The 27,703-nt window shown below is 38.7% G+C and overlaps 3 protein-coding genes across 9 annotated transcripts in view; all 3 read left to right on the plus strand.

The window, feature by feature from the left end:
• Window positions 1-19,244, plus strand: ms4a17a.8 (membrane-spanning 4-domains, subfamily A, member 17A.8). Of its 4 annotated transcripts, none has more exons than NM_001126474.1 (7): window positions 1-51; window positions 7,008-7,215; window positions 7,344-7,439; window positions 10,832-10,900; window positions 11,576-11,707; window positions 16,720-16,833; window positions 17,455-17,818. In NM_001126474.1, the coding sequence occupies exons 2-7, from the start codon at window positions 7,033-7,035 to the stop codon at window positions 17,602-17,604; spliced, it is 744 nt and encodes a 247-aa protein (NP_001119946.1). In that variant the 5' UTR covers window positions 1-51; window positions 7,008-7,032; the 3' UTR covers window positions 17,605-17,818. The 4 variants fall into 4 exon arrangements, with proteins under 4 accessions (NP_001119946.1, XP_073801454.1, XP_073801452.1 ...); XM_073945353.1 differs by lacking the exon at window positions 1-51 and adding an exon at window positions 375-521 and having other exon boundaries at window positions 17,455-19,244; XM_073945351.1 differs by lacking the exon at window positions 1-51 and adding an exon at window positions 1,674-1,847 and having other exon boundaries at window positions 17,455-19,244.
• Window positions 18,519-27,703, plus strand: part of ms4a17a.5 (membrane-spanning 4-domains, subfamily A, member 17A.5) — an 11,483-nt gene continuing 2,298 nt past the window's right edge. Inside the window, exons 1-8 of one of the 4 annotated variants that reach the window (XM_073945945.1) lie at window positions 18,519-18,823; window positions 18,915-18,932; window positions 21,724-21,828; window positions 22,993-23,154; window positions 24,789-24,987; window positions 25,102-25,212; window positions 26,709-26,777; window positions 27,489-27,599. In XM_073945945.1, coding sequence (XP_073802046.1) covers window positions 24,814-24,987; window positions 25,102-25,212; window positions 26,709-26,777; window positions 27,489-27,599 — 465 coding nt within the window. In that variant the 5' untranslated portion in view covers window positions 18,519-18,823; window positions 18,915-18,932; window positions 21,724-21,828; window positions 22,993-23,154; window positions 24,789-24,813. Of the gene's footprint in view, window positions 18,933-21,723; window positions 21,837-22,992; window positions 23,155-24,788; window positions 24,988-25,101; window positions 25,213-26,708; window positions 26,778-27,488; window positions 27,600-27,703 lie in introns of those variants that run through there. The other 3 variants (XM_073945944.1, XM_005164943.5, NM_001004629.2) reach the window with 3 other exon arrangements.
• ms4a17a.2 (membrane-spanning 4-domains, subfamily A, member 17a.2) overlaps window positions 23,029-27,703 on the plus strand; it is a 28,836-nt gene continuing 24,161 nt past the window's right edge. The window contains exon 1 of the mRNA XM_068219745.2: window positions 23,029-23,154. The gene's annotated coding sequence lies outside the window, so the exon portion shown is untranslated. The remainder of the gene's footprint in view (window positions 23,155-27,703) is intronic.

The raw sequence follows: 27,703 nt of genomic DNA on the forward strand, positions 1-27,703 counted from the left end.
AGCTACAGAGCGAAGACGCAAAGCACTGCTGAAGACGGGACTCTGCTTCTGGTAAGACAATAATAAGAGCTCGAAGGGCTTTTTAAATGTAGGTGAGATATACTTGTGCTGTTTGTTACAGAGATGGGAAGTAACGAAGTACAAATACTTGCTTACTGTACTTAAGTAGATTTTCTGGTATCAATACTTCACTACTTATTTTTTACTTTTACTTCTTGCGTTTTTACACAAATATCTGTACTTTCTACTCCTTACCTTTTTTAAACGACTCTCGTTTCTTTTGTTTTCACGTGTTTTGTGGCGCGATCTATATTATCTCTTATCATGGCGCAGTAATATGAGCACCTTTTAGATGCAGTCAGTCTGTTTTCCTCATTGCGCGCCTGCGTGCTGCACTGTGCGGCTTTTTCAAGGCTTTATGAAGATTACTATGTGAAAGGCTAGGATTTTAAGAACTTAACATGACTGATGCTGTCCTGTTTACACGGTAATAAGACAGCTTTTGCTCGATCGGATCACAGGTAAACTAGAGAGACACTTTAAATGCTGAAGTTTTCTGATCCGCTTGTTAAGTGTGACGTCACGCGAATCGGCTTCCGGGTCCAAGCGCTCTATAGACCAATTACCATGTTTGTAAACATTCAGGATGCGCGCGCAGGGAGGTGGCATGTTTGGTATCATTTTAAATATCTGTGTGATTGGTAAAGTGGTCTTAATGTCATTGTAATATTTCCCTGATATATGTTGATTTGGTTTTTGACTTTGATAAGATCTCTGCCAGATGCTCTCCCTCCTTAGAGATGGTTAACTCCTCAAATTCACCAGGCGAGGGTCTCGCGACGCTTTTATTGTCTTGAATTTATGGCTGTTCTGAGTTGAGTATTTAAGGTAAATATGCACATATATCAGGGGGATCTTGTGGCCAAGACCCCTGTTGCAGAATCTCTGAGACTTGTACTGCAGCATACTTCTCTGGTCAGGTCTGCATCTCTAACTCTGATTTATCTTTGAGTAATGGATGTTGTATTGTTACAGTCTCATCTCTGAATTGGCTTTCTGATGGTTTTATTATGTAATTGGCAGAATACAATTTTACCTGACAAATAAAATGTTAATTCATTCTGAATTCTCCTGAAATCATTTATATCCTGTAGATTAAGTGTAGTCTGTGCTACCTTAATGGTGCCAGTTGATTAGACTTTTCATTTTAAGGCACATTTGACTGTACAGAGCCGTTTTGGCATGGCAGCATGGAGAACTAGTTGCTGAAAGTAGCAAGATGCATTGGGCTTAGGTAAATTTGCTATTCTTTTAGGGATGAGTGAGCAGTTTGCAACCAGACTATTTAAGTATTAGCTAACCCTACATCCTCTGACTAACTTTAGGATGTCGATATACTGTCTGTGAGAAGACACGCAAATCCCAGGGTGTGAAAGTCTGAGCGGCGTTTGTTCCCTAATGAACGTATAACTGAAGAGTAAGGAATCAGATATAAATCAAAACTCTAAATCAAGTCATAAATGATGAATGTGATCCGTTCTTACAAATAGAAATACAGGTTAAAGTTTATTATCACTTGTAATTGGAGTCGGATTAAATTCGAAGCTAAAAAACGAATATAAATAAATTCTAATAAATAAAAAAAATTCCTTTCAGAAGCGCTAGAAAAGGCTTACATGCATTAAACCTTCAGCCACGCTGTTAGTTTCCTCATTGGGCTGATAGATGGACCTCTACAATGACAACGTCATGACTATGCGGTCAGAAGAGGAGGAAAGGAGAGGCACAGGCGATCACTTTAGGTACAGGTACAGAGGGAGAACATGTGGCTGTATTTTGTGGAATTTGTAAGTTGGCTCTTTTTTTGTATGATAATTCTTTATCAATAAACAAGATTGACCTGTGATATGTCTCATATTCAGTATGAAGTGACACTTTTTTATATACAGTTGTGTTTATATACAGTTAAAGTCAGACTTATTAGCCTTCCTGTTAACTTTCAATTATTTAAATTTTTTCCCGAATTTCTGTGTAACGGAGAGATTTCTTCAACACATTTCTAATCATAATAGCTTGAATAACTCATTTTTAATAGCTGATTTCTTTCTTGTCCTATACTGCTCAGCTGATAGTTCTTCAAAGCCCAGGATCCTGATCTACACCTTATTCACTTACTTTACACAAACATGATTTTAGATTTATTGACTCCTGACTGATCATTGAACTGGGGAGGACTTAAGGGGAAGACAAAAGTCCAACAAGCCGAAATAAAACAAATAAGACTTTCTCCAGAAGAAAAAAATATTACAGGAAATACTGTGAAAAATTCCTGAACTGTTCAACATCATTTATATTAATGCAAATTCAAGAGATATCTGAAATCAAATGAGCCCTGATGATTTCTCTCATGACTATATGTAAAATCTAAATTTACACTATTTGCATATATTGGCATGTATCAGCTTGTGTTTTGCTGTATTAACCCCTGGAGGCGGCCAGCTTTGCCATGCATCAGGATTGCACAACTCCTCCTGCTTCCTCTTTTTTTTTTTCTGGAAAACACTGTGCTTGTGTAACATTATTTCAGAAGTGTGAAAGCACAGCTGGAAACAGGATTCTGCTTCTGCTAAGACAATACCTTACATGCTTAAAAGTACTTATTATATCGCCGTAATAATGGATGTGTTTATTTTTAATTTTTTGGTAACAAGTGGAAATTGAATGACTTTTTAAATGTAGGTGATGTAGATCATTTTAAACTTCAGCTGTGATTTTTTTCTATAACATGTGACCATTACACCTCATAAATTGCGCAACACAAGACTACACATTAGCAGCATCTTCAATACACACTTGGGGCCCTATCATACACCCGGCGCAGTGTGGCGCAAGACGTGGTGCAGTAGTCTTTTGCTAGTTTCAGCTTTGTGCAAGAGTGGTTTTGAGGCGTTGCGCTACGCTGTTTAAATAGCAAATGCATTAGCGCTCATATGTGCGCCCATAGGCGTTCTGGTCTAAGAAGGAAGGCGTTCTGAGGCGGACCGCTGGCGCGTTGCTATTTTGAGAAACTATAATAGATTTTTCATTAGACCAAAACTAACCCGGTCTAAACTCCGGCGCAGAGTTGCACCTCGCTTACACACTGCTTAATACACACAAGAGAGCAATACGCAAATATCTTTACATATGAAAAAATTTAAATATTAAGGATATATATAGGATATAATAAGAATAAGTATAGAATATAAATATAAAGGATTAAAATATTACAAAACACATTATTTTCTAGCCTACATAAATATGAAAAACCACTGCTTTTATGTCTTCTTCATCTCGGGAGGCAGTTCATTCATAACAATTTGCTTTTGTATAATGTTATTATTATTAGCAGTATTATTTATTATATCCATATTTATATTTGTTTTATTAAAAACAAGCTTAGATTTGTCCACCTGTCAGGTTTTAGACCATATGGGGCGCAGCATGTGTTTTAGGATATAACTCAGGTTTTTGAGCACACTTCATTATTATTGTTCATTTAATCGTTTGCTGGAAATTAGAGCTGAATTTAGAAATAGTTTTTAAACGAATATTTGTGCTTAACAAACTAAATTAATTATTTATAGGCTAATTGATGTCTGTGCGTAAAGGTTTCTCTATCCAAGAGCGAATGTGAAAGAGATCCATTATCTCTCATTCTCACGCAGTAGATGCTCTGTTTAACAGTTTTCTGTTAACTGTTTGCTCCAGAAATGCTCAGTTTTTCCACTTAGACTTACTTTGCGTCCTGTAAATAGCGAATGCGCTCTTGGCGCGACGCAGCTGACTCTTAAAGGGAATGGGAGATGAGACTCTAATTGGTTTATTCTCAAAACACACCTATAACTCATTAAGAAAATAAACTCAACCCTTTTAGACCATGTGCCACGGCGCAAGGCAGATTTTCCCGTCCTTAAATTAGCAAAAATGCATTCTGACACGCCCTGAAAGCGTTTGCGCCCTGCGTTTTGTGCTTGCGCATGGACCGTCAAAATAGAGCCCAATATCTTACATGCTTAAAAGTACTTAAAATATGTTGGCGTAGAGCTGGGCGATAATTCGATATTGATAATTATCACGATAATTTTTTTTTTTTCGATAAAACGATAATGACAGTTCGATAATTGCTCGATAATATTTACGCACTATGCGTAACATTGCGTAAGCATTTTGCAGCCTGCCCTTTCAGATGCCGCACGCCGTACAAGTTTACAGCCATAGTTGTACTTAAAGGATTAAGAAAATAAGGTAAAAAAGGTCAGAGTCACATACATTGTTGACAAGAGACATCACTAGACCTCAGTCTTGAGCTGCTTAGTTTTTTGCCATCCGACACAAAACAGCAACGTGCACTGCAAACTGCGCAAGACGACTCGTGTCATCAAAAGTAGGCAACACCACAGATGGATTGGTTAATATAAACAGTCAACTAGTTCAGATGACAGAGAGATACTGCAGCGAAAAGGTCTGGATCAGAGAGAATGAAAATAACACTGACAGATTTAGTTTTAGAGACCCCTAATGTTACAAATAGCAGCACATCTGATCAGTGATCATGTGGCAAATGTTAATTCACCATTTACACTTTTCCAAGAGTGGATAAAAGACTTCCGGTGGGTTAAAGTTTGCTGTGAAAATGACTAAAGCCACTCGCTGTAAAGCCTGAGGTAAGTTAAGGAGTTTGCAGGTAACCATGTTTGCCACACATTTTAAGCACGAGACGTTCTGTTTAATCCTTTATTTAATCATCGTGATGTTGTCAGTCATGCAACTGCAGCGTGTACATCGTCGCAAAAGAGCTTGTCTTCACCAAGATTAAATTAATATTGCAGTTCATGAAAAGACCGTTACTATTATTAAGAGGACGTATGCAAATATTAACTTATATGTCTACCTACCTACCCTGTTTGGCCTACTCCTGGATGAGCTGGTTATTATTTTTGCACCATATTTTGTTCAGTGCAGTTTCATCTTTGCATTATTTTCCATTGCAGATTTTTTCCCACACTCAACAATCTAACCACTTAAACTCTGCTGGTATTAGGGGATTTCCGCCTGGATTTTGCCTACCCAAATTTAGAAGCTTCCCAAATGCACATGCAGAGGTGTAAATGCAAAAATGTGGTATCATTTTAACAAAAACCCTTTGAATTTTCATAAAACACTATTGAAAGTGTTTAAAATAACTGTATATGTCATCTGTGTTATAATAAACACCTAAAAAAGGCGCTTTTTGTATTATTATTTTTTTTCTATAAACTCAAATTTGAAAGTGAACCTTTTAGGTTCTGTAATTAATTTAGATGCTGTAAATAATGTTGGTGGTTCCTGCACATGTTTGTAATCATAGGAAAAAAGAAAAAGGTCTCTACCATAATCTATGCAAAAGTTATTGTACTCCAACTGATGAGAGGTGCTGTACAAGCCCACTTACAAACGACACCACTTACGGGGGTCTGGCCCTTTAAATCTGAAAGCCGATGACGTCACGGTACCGGGTCCGCAGAGTTTAAGTGGCTAAAGGACACTTCCTTGCCAATTTAAGTTATTGATCATGTTATTCACGCCATGCCATGTGAGGGCTGCTCAAGATAAGCAGAAGAAATCAGTTGGCATTTCTGTGTGGTTTGCATGTTCTCCGGGTGCTCCGGTTTCCAACTCACAGTCCAAAGACATGCGCTATAGGTGAATTGAATAAGCTAAATTAGACGTAGAGTATCGGTGTGAATGCAAGAGTGTATTGGGTGTTTCCCAGCTAAAAGGGCATCCGCTGCGTAAAACATATGCTGGATAAGTTGGTGGTTCATTCCGCTGTGGCGTCCCCTGATTAACAAAGCTGAAAGGAAAATGAATAAATGAATTGATGAAAGCTTACAAACTATGCTTTCCATATTTGCTGACTGATTTTCAAAACGGTTGACATAGGAACAGTTCTTTAATTTGCAGCAGGATATTCTCAGACTCTTAAGGATTCAATTTGTTACATGAATTTTAAATAGAAATGCACATGAAATATCATGAACGTCTGGTCTTGAAAGTTTGGTGCTACACTCAAACAAAATCTGACTGTAAGCTCATTTTTAAGATATCAACCTTAGGTAGGAAGAGACCAAACTTAAAGAGATACTTCATCCAATAACTGAACTTTTTATTATTTTTACTATTTTTGCGTGAACTATCCCAATAAATCTATGCTCAAGTATTTAACAAATTATGTTGAAATGTCAAGTATTCATCAGTGTATGTGCCATCAATCTGTCTCTTCTTGTTTTGTTTCTCTCTTTGAATTAGCAGGATTTGAACGCGGGTAACAGAAGACAGTCCAGTAATGTCATTTCGAACATGTTTAATAACAACTTAACTGAACTATAATACACGGTCAAAAAACTGTCTCGCTTCCATCTTTATGACACAAAATCTTCCTTACCGGAAGTGACATCAGCATATACTCTATATTAAAAATTAAATTACTTTTAGTAAAATATTTTCAAGTTGCTTTTTAAATTATTATCAATTTAACATAAATAAAACAATGAACTTATGGCTCTTATAAACAGTTTAAGTTGAAATGTCATGTTGTGTTTTGTAAAATAGCACAAATTATTGATTTAAATGTGGGAAAGTACATACAGCAAATATAAACGTAATTTGCCACGGTTGTTAGGTGCTGGAAAAGCATAAATATGCTCATTGAAAGTGCTTGAAAAGTGCTGGAAGTTGAAGTTGGAAAAGGTGTAAGAACCCTGTATTAAATCTGAAACAAATCTGATGTTCTGCAATCCGACCGCAGTGTGAACGGGTATGCAGGAATTCATGTGACTTTTACGTCATTGTTCAGGATGAACTCTTGAGTTTTATATGTAACCTTGATTTTTACATATATAAAATATAGAAAGCCTCAAAAAAAAGTGTAAAGTCTATCTTATTTCTAATGGTATCCTCTTTTGCTTTATTATGATTTTGTACAGGTTGATTTTATACTCTGAAACTGAAATGTCGACTGTCGGAGCCATGAATCCTTCAACCTATGTCATCCAGGCTCAACCACCAACACCAACAGCACCGGTTGTGACTGCGACCAGTTCTTCTGTGCCTGTTTTCATACAGCATGCAGCAGGAGTTTCACCTCATCAAGGAATTCAGGCCTTTCTGAAAGGCCAACCAAAAGCCCTCGGGGTGAGAAATAAACCCAGACAATTATTTTTGATGTCAGTATAGCACACATTAACACACAGCATGTTACTCTGCTTTACTTCATGAAATACTCTTGTACTTCTAACACTGTTCCCTCTTATTCCTCACAGACTGTGCAGATAATGATCGGTGCGTGGACTTTCCTGTTTGGAATCGTGTCTATAGTATTTGCCGTCGGTGGTGTTTCTTACGTGGCATCTCCGATAGTAAGAAACAATCATACAGTTTAACATGTTGTCCTAGATAACACAAGATACAGTGTGTAATCAGCCAGAATACATCTTACTGTCACATTTACAGACACTAAAAGAACATGTTAATGCTTTGTGCACATGTTTATTAAGTATCTCGTATTGCCACTAGAGGCAGCACTGAACACACAAACAGACTCCCTGATCTGATATGGAGGACATTGGTGAACAAAGATGCTTTTACATTATTTTGGCACACAAAAGTGTTCCTGGACTTTCATCTGATTACAGATGATCTCCTGAAGTGACATTTGATGATGTTTTTGTTCCTTTTGTGAACTGTAAATGTCACTGATCATCACTCTTTATGGAGGATGATCGAGCTGTTAGGTTAAAGCGGGCCTGCCCATCCAGGGCAGGTGTGGGCCTAGTTTGGGCCAATGTTTTGCCGTTTTACAAACTCTCAAAGGCCTAGCACTGGCAAGCCCAAGCATGACCTTTATGGGATTAACGTGGACTGTTCGCTAGTGTGGACTACTCATGCATTATTTAATTTATGATTCACCAATCAGACAGTGCATGTGGATCAGATAAAGTGGTCAGTTTGGCAGATCAGAAGTGAGGCATTCAGAAAATAAGTGAGTCTTAAGTCAGGATTTGAGTTCAGAGATATTGTTAGCAGAGCGGAGTGAGCGTGGTGGAGAGTTCCAGAGTTTGGGTGCAATAACACTAAATGATCTGCCCCCCATTAAAGAGAGGCGGTACCGAGGGACAGCGAGAAGGCCAGAGTCAGCAGACCGTAAAGAGCTAGTTAGGGTGTAGGGGACAAGCATGTTGCAGAGATAGGAGGGAGCTAGGCTATTTAGGGATCTAAATGCAAGAAGGAGAATTTTAAATGTAAGGAGGGATTGGAGGTCTTACAAGATTGTGTTTATATGAGCAGAACGTTTGGCATGAGTGAGTATTCTAGCCGCAGAGTTTTGAATATACTGTAATCTGGAGATGAGGCCGGCAGGCTGACCAGTGAACAGGGCATTACAGTAGGCGATGCGTGAGGAGACAAATGCATGGATGACAGTCTCAGGATCCTTGCTACTGATGAAGGGACGCAGTTGGGAAATGCGACGTAAGTGAAACAACGCAGATTCGATAGCAGATTTAATGTGAGACTGAAAGGAGAGCGTGGAGTCGAAGATTACACCTACGTTTTTTACAGAAGTAGATGTTTTAATGTGCGAGCCAGCGATCTCACAGGAGAAACTGGTGGAAATATCGCTGGTAAGGTGCCAATAAAAAGTGGGATTAGGTATATTGTGAACAATAGTGGGCCTGGAACAGATCCCTGGGGAACACCTCGCTTCAGGGGGACAGTGGGTAACTGAAAATCCATAACAGAGATGAAGGATTGTCTGAGAGATATGAAGAGAACCAAGAGAGAGCAGTACCAGAAATACCCAGATCAGAGAGACGTGAGATAAGTAAATTATAAGAGACTGTATCAAAAGCAGAGCTGAGATCGAGGAGCCAGAATCACCGGAAAGCAGTAGATCATTCACTACCTTTACATGTGCAGTTTCAGTATTATGGAGTAGGCAAAAACCAGATTAAAAAGGGTCCGAGAGATTATTATCAACTAGAAAAGAATGGACTGGCAGCAACAGTACTTTCCAGTAATTTAGATATGAAAGGTAGATTAGAAATTGGACGATAATTAGAGAGGACCGAGGGGTCAAGGTTGGGTTATACAAGGAGGGTGGGACTAGACAATAGACAGGAGATCACATGACACAAAGAAACAACACAAGCCATGTGCTCATGTAAAACAGGACTAGAACACACAGCCAGTGAAGGAACTCATTAACCAAGTGCACACATGAAATACAACACTAAAGCACGTGACCAACATGTAAACATGGAGCCACATGCTCTACACAACACCAAGACGAAGACAGAATACATGAAAAGAGTACACAATAATTAAAACACTTATCATGCACTCGCATGCATGTTACCGATCCCAGCATCAACCGAAACCAACTAGACAGAGCTCTGAGATTGAAAACACAATGCTGCGAACAAGACACACACCAGGACGAGAGTGTGCATCCTGAGCCAGCCAAGATGCCGTTTAAACAAAAGACGAACACAGACAACGACAGGAAAGGAGTGATCGAGCTGAGAAAACTCAAGCCGAGCACAACATACAAGACAAGACAGGACTAGTGTCTGGACTCTGGTTGAGGCTAGGGATGTCCCGATCCGATATTGATATGGGAAATTCATCCGATATCAGTCCAAAAAACTATATCAGACTGCGTTAAAAATCTCCGATATAGGCAGTCCTATACCCTCTAAACTCCGTTAAGCCTCCTTTCCACTGCACACGACAAGCAACAAACCTGAAGTCCCAATGGAGAGAGTCCGAGAGCTGCGTTGAGTTCCGATCATCTCCGTATGTTTGGATCCGAATTGAGCTGCGCATCCATTAAAATATTTGAACTCCTGCGACTAGATAATATGTGCAATATATATTATTACTAAATTAATAATGTTTGGAAGCATTGATACAGCCATAATCTACTTATGATACAACCACAGATGAAATAGATCGGATCACGTAAATGTTTGTAGTAACCATACAACACATTTTTATTAATTTAACAAAAACTTATATCTGCTGCCCAGTGTGAAAGATATGTTTCAGCTCGAAACTGGATCAAAAATTCATCAAGAAGCTGTGTGTGAAATTGAGACTTTGGACACTGAACCTTCAGCAGTTGGTCAGTTACAGTATTTTTTCTCTTATGTTTCTGCTCTCAGCTGTTTCTACCATTTGCTGATGGTAAAATAAATAACTGAAGTGACCTTTAAGTAGTAGTCTGCACTTTAATAAATGCATTTTTGTTTATTCAATTAAGATATTTTTCAGGATCTTCATATTAATTCTTTAATTCCTTTATATATATTCTTATGTGAAAGTTTTACATTTATGCAACCAATAGTTAATAAACTGGTTGTTGTTTTCCATACTTACTTTTGCTGACTTTTGTTCTCAGTTTGATCTTGCTGTTCATACACTCCACTCAACAAAATAGGTAAAAGTATTCAAGATTTGTGCTGATATCGGATTTATATCGGTATCGGTTCGTACGGAAGGCTGCAATATCGGTATAGTATCGGAAGTTAAAATGTTGTGTTGGGACATCCATAGTTGAGGCAGTGATTCATGCGGCAGTAAAATGCTCATTCTGGTTGAGTACCATGTATATCTGTATATATATATATATATATATATATATATATATATATATATATATATATATATATATATATATATATATATATATATATATATATATATAGTCTCCAACATAAGCTTTAAGTGTTGCTCTTCTCTCTGTTCTCAGTACATTACTGCAGGCTCACTCTTCATTGCTGCTGAAAACCAAATTAATTCACCAGCCGGTTTATGTTTGGTATGTACACAACACTTGATCTTTTCAAGCGTCTAAACACTGGGTGCTTGTAAAATTTGGTGTGTAAGGATTTGTGCATAAATCTTATTTTTTCTGTGCTAATAGAGTATTGAACACAGACTTTCCATGTAATCACTAAAGCCCTGCTCACACTGTGAGATTTCAGCCACGGTTTTGTCATCTGAGACAAATTTGGAAAATCCTAAAAGATTCCTGAAATCCCAGGCTAAAATATGTGATCTTTGATCGTTGGTTTAACATGTTCACACACAGCCGCTTAGTGCATATTGTGATCAGATCTGTGAGGAATCATTTCAGAACGCGGGATAGTGAAAGTGTCACGGGTGGATGATGTCAAACTCCGGGGGTGTTTTCTTTCGTGTTTGGCGCGTCTTCATTGTCGTTCAGTCTGACTTTATGACAGCTGAGATCTTACAGTGTGACATGAGCGCCATGTTCGTGCAGTCTGACATGCTACAATCGTTCAGGATTATAAACAATCCCACTGTGTGAGCCGGCCTTTACTCATACACGAGTCTCTGGTGCTTAGATCCTGTATTGTATTCATTTATCAATTCATTTAGATCACTTTCCATATAATCTATCATCTGCTTAACCACAGTGTGTTAACACAACATGATACAAAACCTTTCTATTTCTGTGTGTCTACTGTAGGTGAGAGCTTCCCTCGGGATGAACATTTTCAGTGCTATAGCTGCGGGCATTTCCATTATTGTGCTTTCACAGGGTTTGGCTTTTGATCGCATCAACAGTCACTGCATAGACTTTCGTTGTTATAATGATGTAGTAAGTCATCAACTTTTATATTGATATCATTTTTGTATTGATTTATTTTATAATTTCAGTAAGATCACTGTGTGACTGGTGCATTTGACTCAGCACTCATCTTCACAAGGTATTACTGTTCATTTACACAGGATTAAAATATAAAATATTGAAATTAAAGTGCCATAGAATGCACTGATACATTGTTTAAATTGTCCACAAATATATATATATATATATATTAGGGATGCACCGATATGGATTTTTTGGCCGATACCGATAATTCTTCAAACTTGGAGGCCAATAGCCGATATGTATAGGCCGATAATTATTAATATTTCAAAATGTTATATTTTTATACAGCAAACTTCATAAAAGCTGAAACTCCACTCTTTTGAACTGAATCGTCTATACTCAAAGCAAAAAAGCTATGATTTCAAAATTACAAGGTGATTGTGATTATAGACCGATTTCACACAAATGCAAAAAATACATTATTTCATTTTCTCCATAGCGAATTAACATGCAAATTGACTGATGCATAAAATTAAGAAGGTCAAATAACAAAATGGTATATAATTAACAAGCAAGTTAAATATATTTTAAATAAGATGAAAATGAAAGAGCTAAGGACTGAAACCAGCTCAAATGTTCTTGAATTAAACAGGTTACAGTAATGTACATGTGTACAAATATGTCATGTCCGAAAAAGCCTTTTTTTTGAGGTGTTTTGACAGTTCAGAGCCACAGTACAAGTGATAAGCTAGATACAGAATGTATTATTTTTAAAAAAATACGACATAAATTCATCCTACTTGGCGTTTTAGATTCTTTTGAACACATGTAGCATCAACGCTTCTGTGTTCGTTCTTGCTGTCAGTCGCGGGGAAAATGACCGATGAAAAGTTTATGATAAACCGCTGTGAGGGCGCAGATTTGCCCTTGGATTTTGATACAAACCTGATCATTGACTTCAGATGACTTTATGACAAACACAGAGCAGAATATAAAGACAGCACGTGTGGCCCGTATGCTGGATTCAGTGACCGGTGCACCTAGGCTCTCCCCTGTTGATCTGTGAAGGTGATCTGTCAAGACTATGTGTGTGTGAAGGCTGTCAGATCTATGTGTGTGTGCGCACGTGCGGTGAAAGCTCTCGCACGCTCGTTAGAATCAATATGAATATTCCGATCAAACCGAATACAATCTTACATCAACAACACATGGGAAGCAACGCGTTGATGATAACAAACAATTATATTAGATTAAAAACCTTCTGTAAAGTTTTTATTTAGCGCGTCACGTGTGCAGGTCAGTTTGGTGTGGGTGTGTGTGTGTGTGTGTGTGAAGCGAAGAGGAAGAGACAAAAAAAAGGAGCGCTTTTTTTCGGGTCCTCGTTCATTCACCACGTGTGCGCGGCAACAATTACGTAATTTATCGGCTTAAAGATTTCGGCTTAATTTAGACATCGGATGGATAACGATAATTTAAAAATAGCATTTATCGGCCGATAACGATGTGGCCTCAGATATATCGTGCATCCCTAATATATATATATATATATATATATATATATATATATATATATATATATATATATATATATATGTATATGTATATATATATATATATATATATATATATATATATATATATATATATATATATATATATATACACATATATATATATATATACACACATATATATTAAGAGTGTAACGATACGCGTATTCGTATTGAACCTTTCGGTACGAGACTTTCGGTTCGGTATGCATTGCAAACGGAATGATTCGATTCAGACTAACATCTAAAAAGATAAAAGAGATTAAGTACAAAATATGTTTTCAGTGCAACAACGCTCAACATGGCATCCTAAATGACGTGGCAGACAACATGCTGCCTTCCCGCTGTCATGTTAAACAGTAGAACATCGCTTTTGAACTCGGAATATCACTTTATTAAATGCACTCAATTACAATCTTGCTGCCTTCTGTGTCACTGTCAGCCTGCTCGTGCTGGCTCCGCCCCTGTTGCCCCAGCAACCCAGGACCCCGAGACAGTTCGCAAAATGGCTAGTTAATGTAATCCTCCTACAGACCTTTTTCTTGGCGTTATTGATACTCTGCTGGCTGATTTGTTGTTAATTCTAATGACTTTCGTTCAAAACAAGGCCGAGGGGATCAGTACATTTAAAACTGTGGATATGAGAGACCTTAATCGGTAGTGGAATTTTCAGGTTTCAAGAAAATGTTAAATGTAATAGAGCCCAGTTACAGTATTCCATCATGAGCCCATTTCAGTCAGATCATTCCTGCTTTCAGATCCACTGAAATGGCAGGTGACACAGTCAAATCAAGCAGATCTGTGCTGACTGAAGAAAAGGTGGACGCTCATCTTTCTGAAAAAAAAAAAAAACTTAAAAATAGATTGAAACTGAGTTCCTTATAAAAACTAAATTGTTATTTCCTTTTTATTTGTTTAACTGCTGCAATATTATATTTATTTTTTATAGGAAGCTTTTTGGTTTTGAGTATAAAGAAGCATTAGTTTTATTTGCTGCTAAGCAGAAACCCCGGAAGTATAGCTCTATCACTGTTTAAAGTAAAAAACAACAAGATCATACTTTTATGATGTTAGTTTAATACATTAAAAAATTAAAACCAGAGAAATCCTCTGGCAATTTTCTTTTATTGCTGCATCGAAAACGTACCGAACCGTGACACCACTGTATTGTATCGAACCGAACCGTTTTCCGAACTATTACCCCCCTAATATATATATATATATATATATATATATATATATATATATATATATATATATATATATATATATATATATATATATATGAGGCATAGGTACCTGCAAAACTTTTCCATAAAAGAAATTGGCCCATGAATGGAAAAGTTTGATTTAACTGATTAAATAGTATAATATTGCATATATACAATATATATATATATAATTGTTGTAATCTCTATAGGAAGTGTTGTGGAAATGGGGCGTGCATCCAAGTAGATTCTATGGTCCAGTTTACACTAGTGCGTTTTAGTTTTAAAACAGCGTTTTAGAATGAAAAACGATCCACGTCCACATTAGTGTTTTACCTAGCGTTTCTGAACAACTCTCTGTCTACATTAAAACGAAGTAAACGCACATAACGTGACCACACACACACACACACACTCTGGCATGCGCTGCAGTGTGCTTTGAGCACACACCCAAATGAGAGCTGTGCATGTCAGACTGTTCATCAAGAATCTCTCGTTGGATCTAATCTCACTATATTTATTAAACGTGATATTTAATTCATCTTGTTGTCTATATCTAACCACATATTCCCCGACTTTGCTCTTTTGAATCTATTACTTGTTCTCAGGTAACGTGTTTTGGCTGAGCGCAAGTATAAGTTAGGTTAATATCTTAATTAACGTAACCGCAGACACCGATTCTACACAATCGACTGATGGCTTGCCTTTTTTCTCTATTGAATAAACTTATTGTACGTTATACTTTTATAATGGCCATTATTGATTATTAAATCTGATATTCAGTGAAAGAGAGGCTATGTTTCGTATTGTCAATGAAAAGGAAAGGAGGCAGTGATGTTAAAGGCACCGTTTTATTATAAATATGCATGAAGATGACTCTCATGTTAAGCAGCTACACGACGCCTCAACATTTCTGCTGTCTGTTAAGTGGCTAATATCAAAGTGAAAATAGCAGTTCCTCGCATCATGTTTTCAGTTTATTGTTAAGACAGTGAAACAGTATAGCCAGGGTGATGTGAATGACTTTATAAATGACACTCGGGAGTTTGTTTTCCATATCAAACTTGCAAAGTCTCAACTTACACAGAGAGGATGCAGGACTGAACTGTGTGTGTTAGGGTACTTAATATTTAGGAAAAGCCCCAATCAGAGAGGTGAATGTCGGCAGCCCCGCCTCCGTTTTCAGATGTATCCATTTTCCTCTATCCACACTGAGACAGAGCAGCAGCAATTTAGAATGAAAATGGCCTCTCCTGCGTTTCCAAAACACTTTGCTTTCGGGGCACGAAAACTCCGGCGTAGTGTGGATGGATGGCGTAACCGTAGTGAAATGTATGCACTTTCAAACTAAAACGCATTAGTGTAAACGAGACCTAAAGGCCCGTGCACATCGAGACGTGTTTTGCTCATGTTTTCACGTTTAACGCCTCGTAACTAAATAAAGGGCGTCAATGGGATTGTGCACACCAACGCGCAAAATGCCCGACGCAAAAGCGTCATTTAAAAAAAACGCCTTATGCTCGTTTTTTTTTGTTTTGATGCGTGGCATCAAAACCTTCTCCACCAATCAGATCGGCACTTTTGTTCACGTGCACGGAGCTGCTGAAGTTACAGTAAACAGCACTTGGAGGCGCTCAAAACTATCAATGCGAGGGCACATTGAAGAAAATGCTCAGAGGCGATATGAACGTGGAGCTGGTTATTGCACTGGTGAACAATAATAGTTTCTTCATCGCTAGAGCTGGAGCTGCTGCTTGAACCATCCATGCTTGTTCGAGTCACCAGTAAATTTAACAACAAACATGTGACTGTGAACTTCCGCTCCTCCACTTCTTCTGTGTCATAACCAGGTGTCAGAAGCGTATAGTTGTGCAGCGCCATCTAACGTCAAAAGAGTGATTTAGCATACTCGTCTGCTTGATGCCAGTGAAAAGCGCTTGGGTTTGAACACTGAAAAACGTCTCGTAAAACGCTGATGGTAAACACAAATGAAAAACGTCCCGGTGTGTAGGAGCCTTAAGAGTCAGTGTTTTTGGTTTACACTCGCATGACTTACATGATAATGAGGAAACAAGGGTGTTTGAGGTTCAAGGTATGCCATTAACATACTGAAAATGTTTACTTGGGTATGTCCAGATTATTATTCTATGGAACCTTTGAACATCACTTAGTTTCATCAGTATACCTAAAGGGCTACAGATTCTTGACTTCTCTTTGTTGTTGTTGTCATCCTGTATGCTCATGTTGAATGTTCTCTCAGACTATTGTTTTAGGAATCAAAGCTGTGTTTCTGCTGTTCTCCATCCTCGAGTTCTGCATTTCCATCTACTTATCAGCGTTTGCCTGTAAAGTCACCTCTTGCTGTAAACCTCAGGTGAGAAATACATCAGCTGAACCCATCAGATAAATGAAGGCATAAAGGATAAAGCTACTTTTAAGGCTTGAGGTTCTGAGGTTTCACAAGAACCAACAAACCCAATATCTGTCTGTAATTCTTCACTCTTAAATGTTCATACCCTTAAAGTCCATGTGAACCAGAAGTTGCTGCAGACTTTTATTTAAATATGATGACTTATTTAATAATTTCACCATTTTGATTAAAGATTACGAAGACAATTGTCTGTTGAGGCGACAGCAACCGTATAGTTAATGATGTAGGAGCTGATTAGGTGACCAATCAGCCTGTGATGATGACAGAATTGTTTCCTTCAAGACTAACAATGTGTGCTAGCAAAACATTGTAAATCTGGATTTCATGCAGAACAGACAGAAACCAATGACATGTTTCTCTTTTGTTTTGTTTAATTCTTCCAATCTCTGTTCAGTATTCACACACAAACCACATTACAGCAATGTGTGAATTAATGATTTGTGAAGTAAAAATTCACAAAACCTTTAATGTGTGCTGTAAACGTGTGAGGAACTGGGTAATGGAGCAATAATTGTTAAACACTGATCAATAACTTAAGCTGACCATGTACACTTTATCCTGCAGATTCCAGAGTACAGGCAACCTTTAATTCAACACCCTCCTGCAGAAATCCCCCAACAGTATCTTCAATGTCCTCAAGGAATCCCTCAAGAGTACTTTCAACATCCTCCTGCAGAAGCTCCCCCAGCGTACACTGAAGGCAAATACATGTGAATCAACATGAACAAACAGGGCAGAGCGGTGGATCTACTGCTTTAATGCTGTGGTGATTCTGGTTTTCTTGTGTATCTGATCTGAATAATGCACATCATCAGATTATGTGTAAAATGATTATTATAGTCATCAACATAGATTTCACTGTGTATTTTACATCTGTATTTGTGTGTTTTGCTGTTACAAGTATTGTTTAAATGTTGCAGAGGTGGAATGTGGACACCAGCTGGATGGATGTTTTACTTAAGTAAGAGTGAAGTTACATGTCTATAAATCTACTCAAGTAAAAGTAAAACAATAACTCATTAAAAATGCACTCATGAGTAAAGAGGAACTATTTCTCAAAAGGGTAAAAAAATATATAAATCTCCAATTAGTTGTTTTAATCTGAATAAGTAACTTTAAAAATGACTCCAGGTCATGTCCTCGCCTTGGCCACATCCTGCCAGATGTACAATTTCGTAGAGACAAAGAGAAATCAATGCATACGAATTAAAGACAATCTCTTTAAATGTTAGAACTAAGATGTGTCTTTGAATGAAATGCCATAGTTTTCCTCATATGCGGTGTTTATTCCAACCAACCAGGTTAATCAATGTGTTGTTTTAACACTAATAGCAGATTAAAATGATCTGTATGTGTCTGATATGTATGGTGTCTGGTATTGAACGAAAGCTAGTGACATGTGCAATGCATTGGTGTAAATGATAAACAAGTAGCACAAACAGTATTCGTCTTGTAACATTTGATTATATAGTTACAAACTTACCACGTGAAATCTGTTAATAATTGACCCCTACCACAATGGTACGTGGCGCGGCCCCACCCTTTATGACCACTGCTCATTGGAAGACAGTGCCATAGGGATGGACCAAACCAGGTCACCTAAAAACACCCTGCAACAAAGAAACTTAGCATTTTGCATTAGCTGGCTTGCGCTTGCTATTGCTTTCTGCCCCTGTCCGCCTGCTTGGACACCGCGCCGCTACGTGATTAGGTCACCACAAACTCTCTACGTAAACCTCTTATGATTCAGGACCGCCAAAACCGCACAAACTTCTGCAAACTGACTCTCAGCAGCCCTTCACCTCAGTAATCGACAGCCACCCACGAGCGATTCTCAAGGATGTCGCTGAAGCCACCAGCCAATCAGGAGCTCCGTGTTTCCCCTAGGCCAGCTGGCGAGGGAAATTCAGGACTTCCAGCAAGAAAGGCGCAAGTAACACAAACTAATGTCTCTTGCTGATCTGGTGCAGATTGATCGTAAGCAGTTAAAGATAAACCAAATCTCTGCTTTTGTGGTTTCTCAGGTGTGATTCTAAGATCTTGTAAGAAGTATTAGTATTAATTTGGGACGGTCGTCAACTCATTTTGCATCATCTGAACTGCCTCTGTGTGAATGTGTGTGCATATGTTTGTTGTTCTAGTGTAGCTCAAATCTTCTCATTTTGTAAGAACTGTGTTCTTGTTTATGTGCTTCTAAGTCATTGCCTCGAGCTGTAGATCTTGTTACCTTGCTAAAAGTTAACCCAATACTGTGTTATGTTATTATCTTTGGCAACGTACGTAATATTAACAAGATTGGTAAGATACGATGTCTTCTATTTGCTGGACAAATCGTAAATAAAGTGTGAATCTTTTAGTCTGATTCAATTTGACTCAATTGAGTCGAATCAATGATTCAAATCTTCAAGATTCGGTTCATTGAAATGAGCTAATAAACGCTGATCGATCTTCTAACGTAGGTTGATCCCCTACACTTTAATCAAAATAACCACAGTAGTATGACTCTTATGAATTAAATTAAACATTTTTTTACAGTGTGTCTATGATTTTAAATACATTTAGCTATTAATTGCAACCCATCCAGTGACAGAAGTGTCAGTTTAGGGCTTTAAGCTGTCTTGGCAACCATATACAATGCACACCATGTGGGATAAGCACCACTAAGAGATTGTCAGACTTCAGAGTTGATGACGAGATTTATAGTCTAACAAGTGCAAATATTACATGAATATATTAAACAACGGATTGGAGATGCTTTTATACTAAGCCTTCTAAACTTTCCACATGTTATTAATTTATGTTCTGCATCATAAAGTTCTAGTTTATGCCTATAAGGGCACAGGCAAGACTAAAATTAATAATGAGCCATATACAGTAGCTTACCTTGTCATTGCTGGGGTTGACAGCCATTTTGCTGTTAAACTTCCTGAACTCCGGCGATACGTCCAAAACCAGCAACAGTAAATAGACAAGTTTACAGCTGATTTTTCTGACGCTGCTGCTGCAGTGACGTGGTTTCCGGGCGTGATTTCCTTTTTCCGTTGCATTTTTGTTTATATTTATTTTTTACTCAGTAACGCATATGATATCAAATGTAGCAAGGTACAATACTTTTGGCAAATCATACGTAAGTAAAAGTAAAATGACAGATTTTAAAGACTACTCTTAAAAAGTACATTCATTCATTTTCTTGTTGGCTTAGTCCCTTTATTAATTCGGGGTCGCCACAGTGGAATGAACCACCAACTTATCCAGCAAGTTTTTACACAGCAGATGCCCTTCCATTTGCAACCCATCTCTGGGAAACATCACACACATTCAAAACCGAGCACCCGGAGGAAACCCAAACGAACGCAGGGAGAACATGCAAACTCCACACAGAAACGCCAACTTAGCCGAGGCTCGAACCCGCGACACAGCAACCTTCTTGCTGTGAGGCGACAGTATTACCTACTACGCCACTGCTTCGCCCTCTAAAAAGTACAAATTCTCAAAAAAACTACTTAAGTACAGTAACATGAGTAAATGTAACGCGTTACTTTCCACCTCTGGTTATTTGTTTGTATACTGATTAATTAGATTTGTTTCATCAATAGCATTGCCCGTGTCTTTCTTTAAGTCAACACAAGTAATTGCAGGACAGCAGATTTGGGTTTAGCAACTGATCATGTGAGTCAACTGAACGTAGTGATCACACCGGTGTGATTGTAGGACGCAAAGGGTTAAATGTGTTTTTAACATTTTTTAAACTCTATGATTCCACAAGCTTCCATACTATACAGTACGCCAAAACCAGCGAGCCGAGTAGATTGTCCGAATTCATACAATTCGAAAATCAGTATGCGAGAAGTAAATGGATGACCTACTACTTCCGGTGAGACTCTGAAGTGCGCATCCCATACACGCTGCACTATCCCATGATGCCCCGCGAGTGAATTCATGAATGTGAGTAAAGCGATGCAACTGATTCAGGTAGGTCACGTGACCCTGACAAAATGGTGAATGTAGTGCGTTTGAATTCCATTCATACTTTTCACATTCATACTGCCCTGCTGAAAAATCCAGCTTAAACCAGGCTAGGCTGGTTGGCTGGTTTTAGCTGGTCGACCACGCTGGTTTTAGAGGGGTTTTGGCCATTTTCATGCTGGTTTCCAGTCATTTCCAGCCTGGTCTGAGCTGGTCAGGCTGGTGAATGACCAGCTAAAACCAGCCTGGTTTAAGCTGGACATAGCTGGTTTTGGCTGGGCTCCCAGCCTGGCTAGGCTGGTCAAGCTGGTTTTAGCTGGTCATCTCCCAGCCTGACCAGCTAAGACCAGGTTGGAAATGGCTGGAAACCAGCATGAAAATGGCCAAAACCCCTCTAAAACCAGCCTGGTCGACCAGCTAAAACCAGCCAACCAGCCTAGGCTGGTTTAAGCTGTTTTTTTCAGTAGGGTGTATAGAACGTACTTTTATAGCGGCCGAGTAGTACGTTTCAGACGCAGCCTAGGTCTGCTAACAGACTGGTATACATTATTATCGGCAGCCCATTGATCTTCAGTTAAAATATTTTGAACTCAGGCCCTTTTATCAGGTTTTTTATATCTGGTGTCCACAGCTAAAAGGAAAAACATTACATATGCCACAAAGGATTATGACAGTTCTGAAGGCAAATGCGGGTTCAACACGGTACTAGTAAGGTGTAACTAATAAAGAGGCCTGTGAGGGTGCAATGCTATCCAAGGCTTATTTTTGGCACGGAACATTAGGAGCCCAATAAAGAGCAAATATCTAGATGGAAAAAACAAACCGAGAGCTTGAGGGAGAGGCTCTTTACCTGCGGCCATTCTGCAGAAAACTCCTCCTGCTTCCTGTTTCTTTCTGGGAATCACTGCGCTGGTGTAAAGTTACAGCAGAAGAGAAAGACAAAGCACAGTTGAAGACGGGATTCTGCTTCAGGTAAGACAGTACGTTACATACTAAAATACTTATTATATCTGTGTTTTCTAAAGTAATAATAATGGATGTGTTTCCTTTATTTGGTAACAAGTGGACCTTGAATGGCTTTTAAAATGTAGGTGATGTTGATCATTTTAAACTTGAGCTGTGATTTTTCCATTGATTAAACACACGTGATCATTACACCTCTGTTCATTAAAAAAGTTTCTGTATTTTGTGTGTTTTTGTTGATTTCTGGTGGTGAGTTGCATTATGGGATGTTGATCTCTGCTCTGACCACTTTTGATGTTGAAAATTCAACTCTACAGTTTAACACAGTGACTTTAGGTTGCGTTCACACTGCAGGTCAATGTGGTCTGAATCTGATGTTTTTGCCCACATGTGACTCAGATCTGTTTTGGTCAAGGCAGTTTGAACAGCCCAAACCACATGGCATCTGATCTTTTCAATTCTGATTTGTGCCACTTTCATATATGTATGAAAGAGGCACAAACACCTTGCAAGGTGTTAAATCTGATACAAATTTGATGTTTCGTGTGAACGGGTACTAGTTTGTGCTTTTGAGTGGCTCGTTGGCTTAGTAGTTAGTACTGTCACCTAACAGCAAGGTCACTGGTTTGAGTCCTGTCTGGGTCAGTTGATGTTTCTGTGTGGAGTTTACATGTACTCTCCATGTTGGCGTGGGTTTCCTCCAGGTGCTTCAGTTTCCCCCACTGTCCAAACACTTGCTAACGAATCCCTCTCTACCTTTACATTCACAGCAAGATGTAAGGTGCAAAACCAGTTGGATCGGCTTTCTGATGATCTGCACTAACATTAAGGCTTGGGGAGGGTTTATGTTTTGTTTGTGAGCAAGAAAATCTTTTTCAGAGCAAGACATTCAATTTTTGGCAGCTGTACATCATTTTTTATTTGATTTGGAAATTTCAACAGTCTGTTTAGAATATTTCCCCAGTACAAAGTTATTAAGAGAAGACCTCCTCAGCCAAAAGTAACCACAAACAATGACAAAACGATCCTGCAATCAGACAGGTTTAATTTTTCAAAAGTACACCATACATGACACTACAGTCATGTCGAGACATGTTAGCACTCCAATATTCCAGTGTATCCACTCTGATTCTCAACCATGACTAAATGGGCATGACCATTTCAATTTCTCAGCTGGCCAAAAGTCTTGTGCAGAGCTGCATGACCACCAGCGCAGCAGCAGCTCAGGATACGGCCTGGTCCAGGATATGGAAACCTTGGGATCATCTCGTCGCTGGTCTTGGATCGAATCAGTGACTCCGCATAATCTGAGGGCCTCGGGATGAGTATCCCCAGGTGGTAATAGAGAAAACAGAAAATAATTAGCGTAGCTGCTGTTCATAGTGTATATAAGCAAGATGCAGAAACCTGTATGGAGCACATTCATGTATCATATAGCTAAGTGATGCATTGAGTGTATGCTTTACTAAACAGATAGGTATTTAATATAGTTTTGAACTGAGAGAGTGTGTCTGAGCCTCAGACAATATCAGGAAGGCTATTCCAGAGTGTAGGAGCCATAAATAAGAAGGCTCGACCTCCTTTACTTGACTTTGCTACTTTAGGTACTACCAGAAGCCCTGAGTTTGAGATCTTAAAGAGCGAGCTGGATTGTAGCGAGACAGAAGGTTGGTTAGATAAACAGGAGCTGGATTATTTAGAGCTTTATAGGTGAGAAGTAATATTTTAAATTCAATACGAAACTTAACAGGCAGCCAGTGTAAGGAGGATAACATTGGGCTGATATGATCATATTTTCTAGACCTGGTCAGAACTCTGGCTGCTGCATTTTGTACTAGCTGAAGTTTGTTAATAGAGGATGCTGGGCAGCCAGCAAATAGAGCATTACAGTAATCCAGCCTAGAGCTCATAAAAGCATGGACTAGCTTTTCTGCATCAGAGATGGATAGCATATTTCATAACTTAACGATATTTCTCAGATGAAAGAAGGCAGTTTTTGTGACATGGGATATATGGTTTTTAAAAGTTAGATTGCTGTCTAATATGACACCCAAATCTTTTATAGTAGCGCTAACGCTAACTTTGTATCCCTCTAATTGTAGATTGAGTAGCGAGATCTGCTGTGTACAAGATTTAGGCCCAATAAGTAATAATTCTGTTTTGTCTGAGTTTAAGAGAAGGAAATTGTTGGTCATCCAGTCTTTAACATCTCTAATACACTCAGGTAGCTTAGACAGTTCAGACGTCTCGTCAGGTTTAGTTGAAATATATAATTGAGTATCATCTGCATAGCAGTGAAAGCTGATCCCATGTCTTCTAATAATGTCTCCCAGTGGCAGCATGTAAACTGTAAACAGTAAAGGGCCTAAAACTGATCCTTGAGGCACCCCATACTTTACTGGGCTGACTTGTGAAGGCGTCCATTAATATCCACAAACTGGTAACGGTCAGTTAAGTATGACTTAAACCATTGTAGAGCCTGTCCCTGGACACCTGTAGACTTTATGAGGATATTGTGGTCAATGGTGTCAAATGCCGCACTAAGATCAAGTAAAACTAATAGCGAGATGCACACTTGGTAAGCAGCTAAGAGTAAATCATTGGTTATTTTCACTAATGCAGTTTCTGTACTGTGATGAGCTCTGAAACCTGACTGAAACACTTCAAAAACATATAGCGGAAACATAAAATGTTATTCCAGTACTTCTGTGACTATTTGATTGTTTGTTCCTCAAACACTAAAGAACGAAGCTCTCAGAGAATAGTGAGATCGAAGCATTAATAAACGAATACAAATCAGACGACTGTCATTCATTATTGTCTTTTTATTGTCACTTGTGATACCTTGTCTGATTGGCAATGTGATGTATATCATAGTTCAGATAATATTTATACAAATGTAGTTATAATATTTATCTATATTTTACTGATAATGGTATCCTCGTTTGCTTTATTTTGATTTTGTACAGGTCCATTTGATACTCTGAAACTGAAATGTCGACTGTCAGAACCATGAATCCTTCAACGATTGTCATCCAGCTTCAGCCACCGACACAAACAGCAACTGTGACCAGTTCTTCTGTGCCTGTGCGCATACAGCGTGTAGCAGGAGTTTCACCTCGTCAAGGAAATCAGGCCTTTCTTAAAGGCCAACCGAAAGCCCTCGGGGTGAGAAATCTCCCTTAAACCCAGATAACACACATTAACACACAGCATGTTATTCTGCTTTACTTTATAAAATACTCTCATCATTCTCACACTGTTCCCTCTTATTTCTCACAGACTGTCCAGATAATGATCGGTGTGGTGACTCTCCTGTTGGAAATCGTGTGTACAAGTTATGGATATTATCTCTTCCTCTTCACTGGTGCTTCTTACTGGGGATCTCTGATTGTAAGAAACAATTACCATGTTGTCCTAGATAACACAAGCTACAGTGTGTAATCAACCAGAATACATCTTACTGTCACATTTACAGTCACTAAAAGAACATGAAAATGTTTTTGTGTTTCAGTATGTGTGTAACATTGTTTTTGCAGGCGAGGCAGTGGCGCAGTGGGTAGCACGTTCGCCTTACAGCAAGAAGGTCGCTAGTTCGAACCTTGGCTCAGTAGGCGTTTCTGTGTGGAGTTTGCATGTTCTCCCTGCCTTTGCGTGGGTTTACTCCGAGTGCTCCGGTTTCCCCCACTATCCAAAGACATGTGGTACAGGTGAATTGGGTAGGCTAAATTGACCGTAGTGTGTGTGAATGTGTGTGTGGATGTTTCCCAGAGATGGGTTGTGGCTGGAAGGGCATCCGCTGTGTAAAAACTTGCTGGATAAGTTGGCGGTTCATTCCGCTGTGGCGACCCTGGATTAATAAAGGGACTAAGCCGGCAAGAAGATGAATGAATGAATGAACTTATTGGCATTATGGGATGTTTTTTTTTATAAGGGATGTTTTTTTTATTAGAATATGTCAATAACTCAGTTTTGACAAAAATGTCAGATAGAACCTTATAATTTAACAAACTCTCAAGGGCCTAGCACTGGCAGCCTTCTCTGGGCCCAAGCCCAAATATGGCCTTAATGGGATTAACGTGGGCTGTTCGCTAGAGTTCACAGAGCCTGTAGTTGCGGGCTATACCGATCGAGAACTCACGCGCTGCTGGTCTCAGCTTGTAAATTACTCTCACACAGTTCAAGACAAGTCCATACGAGCATCTACTATTACCAACTTATAAAGATGGGGGAAATTACATATGAGCTTATATGACAGTAAAATGGCATTGTGTATATCCTGCTCGAATGGAGAAGGATGAACATTTGAATTGAGTTTGTTTCTGCTGGGGAGTTTTTATGAATATCTGTACATATTATTATGTTTTGCCTTGGTTTTGTCATGGTTAAGGTTGGGAAAGGACAAGGACTCGAGTGCAGTCAATTATGGGTATTTATTAATTATTAAAAACGGCAACAAGAACAACCCTGAGGAACAAACTAGACTGAAAGGGAACAGGACATGACATGACTCTCAGGAAGAATGACAAAAGTAGGACAACGAACTGGCACAGGACAGCAGACATGAGGAGACTATAAAGAAGAAATAATTAGCAAACAAACAGGTGCAAGTACTAAACTGACAATGGGTTAACTAGTGCTAGACTGAGCTCTGAACACAAACAAAATACACACCAAGATGGCGCTCATATAAAAGACAAACACAGACAACAACAGGAAAAGAGAGCTCGACCTGAAAAAACTTGAGCCGAGCACAACATACAAGACAAGACAGGACTAGTGTCTGGTTCATGCGGCAGTAAAATGCTCATTCTGGTTGAGTATCATGTATATCTGTATATATATTTTCCAACATAAGCTGTAAGTTTTGCTCTTCTCTCTGTTCTCAGTACATTATTGCAGGCTCGCTCTCCATTGCTGCTGAAAACAAAATTAATTCACCAACCGGTTTATGTTTGGTATGTACACAACACTTGATCTTTTCATGGGTCTACACACTGGATGCTTGTAAAATTTGGTCTGTAAGGATTTATGCATAAATATTCTTTTTTCTGTGCTAATAGAGTATTGAACACAGACTTTCCATGTAATCACTAAAGCCCTGCTCACACTGTGAGATTTCAGCCACGATTTTGTCATCTATCAATCCTAAAAGATTCCTGAAATCCCAGGCTAAAATCTGTGATCTTTGATCGTTGGTTTGACGTGTTCACACACAGCCGATTCGTGCTCGTTGTGATCAGATTTTTCCTCTGATGAAGTAAGAAAAGCCACTACAGATTGTTTATGTTTGCTGTAAGGAATCATTTCAGAATGCGGGATAGTGAAAGTGTCACGGGTGGATGACGTCAAACTCCGGGGGTGTTTTCTTTCGTGTTTGGCGCGTCTTCATTGTCGTTCAGTCTGACTTTATGACAGCTGAGATCTTACAGTGTGACATGAGCGCCATGTTCGTGCAGTCTGACATGCTACAATCGTTCAGGATTATAAACAATCCCACTGTGTGAGCCGGCCTTTACTCATACACGAGTCTTTGCTGCTTAGATCCTGTATTGTATTCATTTATCAATTCATTTAGATCACTTTCCATATAATCTATCATCTGCTTAACCACAGTGTGTTAACACAACATGATACAAAACCTTTCTATTTCTGTGTGTCTACTGTAGGTGAGAGCTTCCCTCGGGATGAACATTTTCAGTGCTATAGCTGCGGGCATTTCCATTATTGTGCTTCCAATTGGTTTGGCTTTTGGACCATTTTATTCCTATAGTTATACGGTAAGTCATCAACTCTTAAATTGATATAATTTTTGTATTGTTTTATTTTATAATTACAGTAAGATCACTGTGTGACCGGTGCACTTGTGAAAATCAAGCGTAAA

This window comes from Danio rerio, chromosome 4, assembly GCF_049306965.1.
Source record: "Danio rerio strain Tuebingen ecotype United States chromosome 4, GRCz12tu, whole genome shotgun sequence".
In the NCBI taxonomy this organism is placed as follows: Eukaryota; Metazoa; Chordata; class Actinopteri; order Cypriniformes; family Danionidae; genus Danio; species Danio rerio.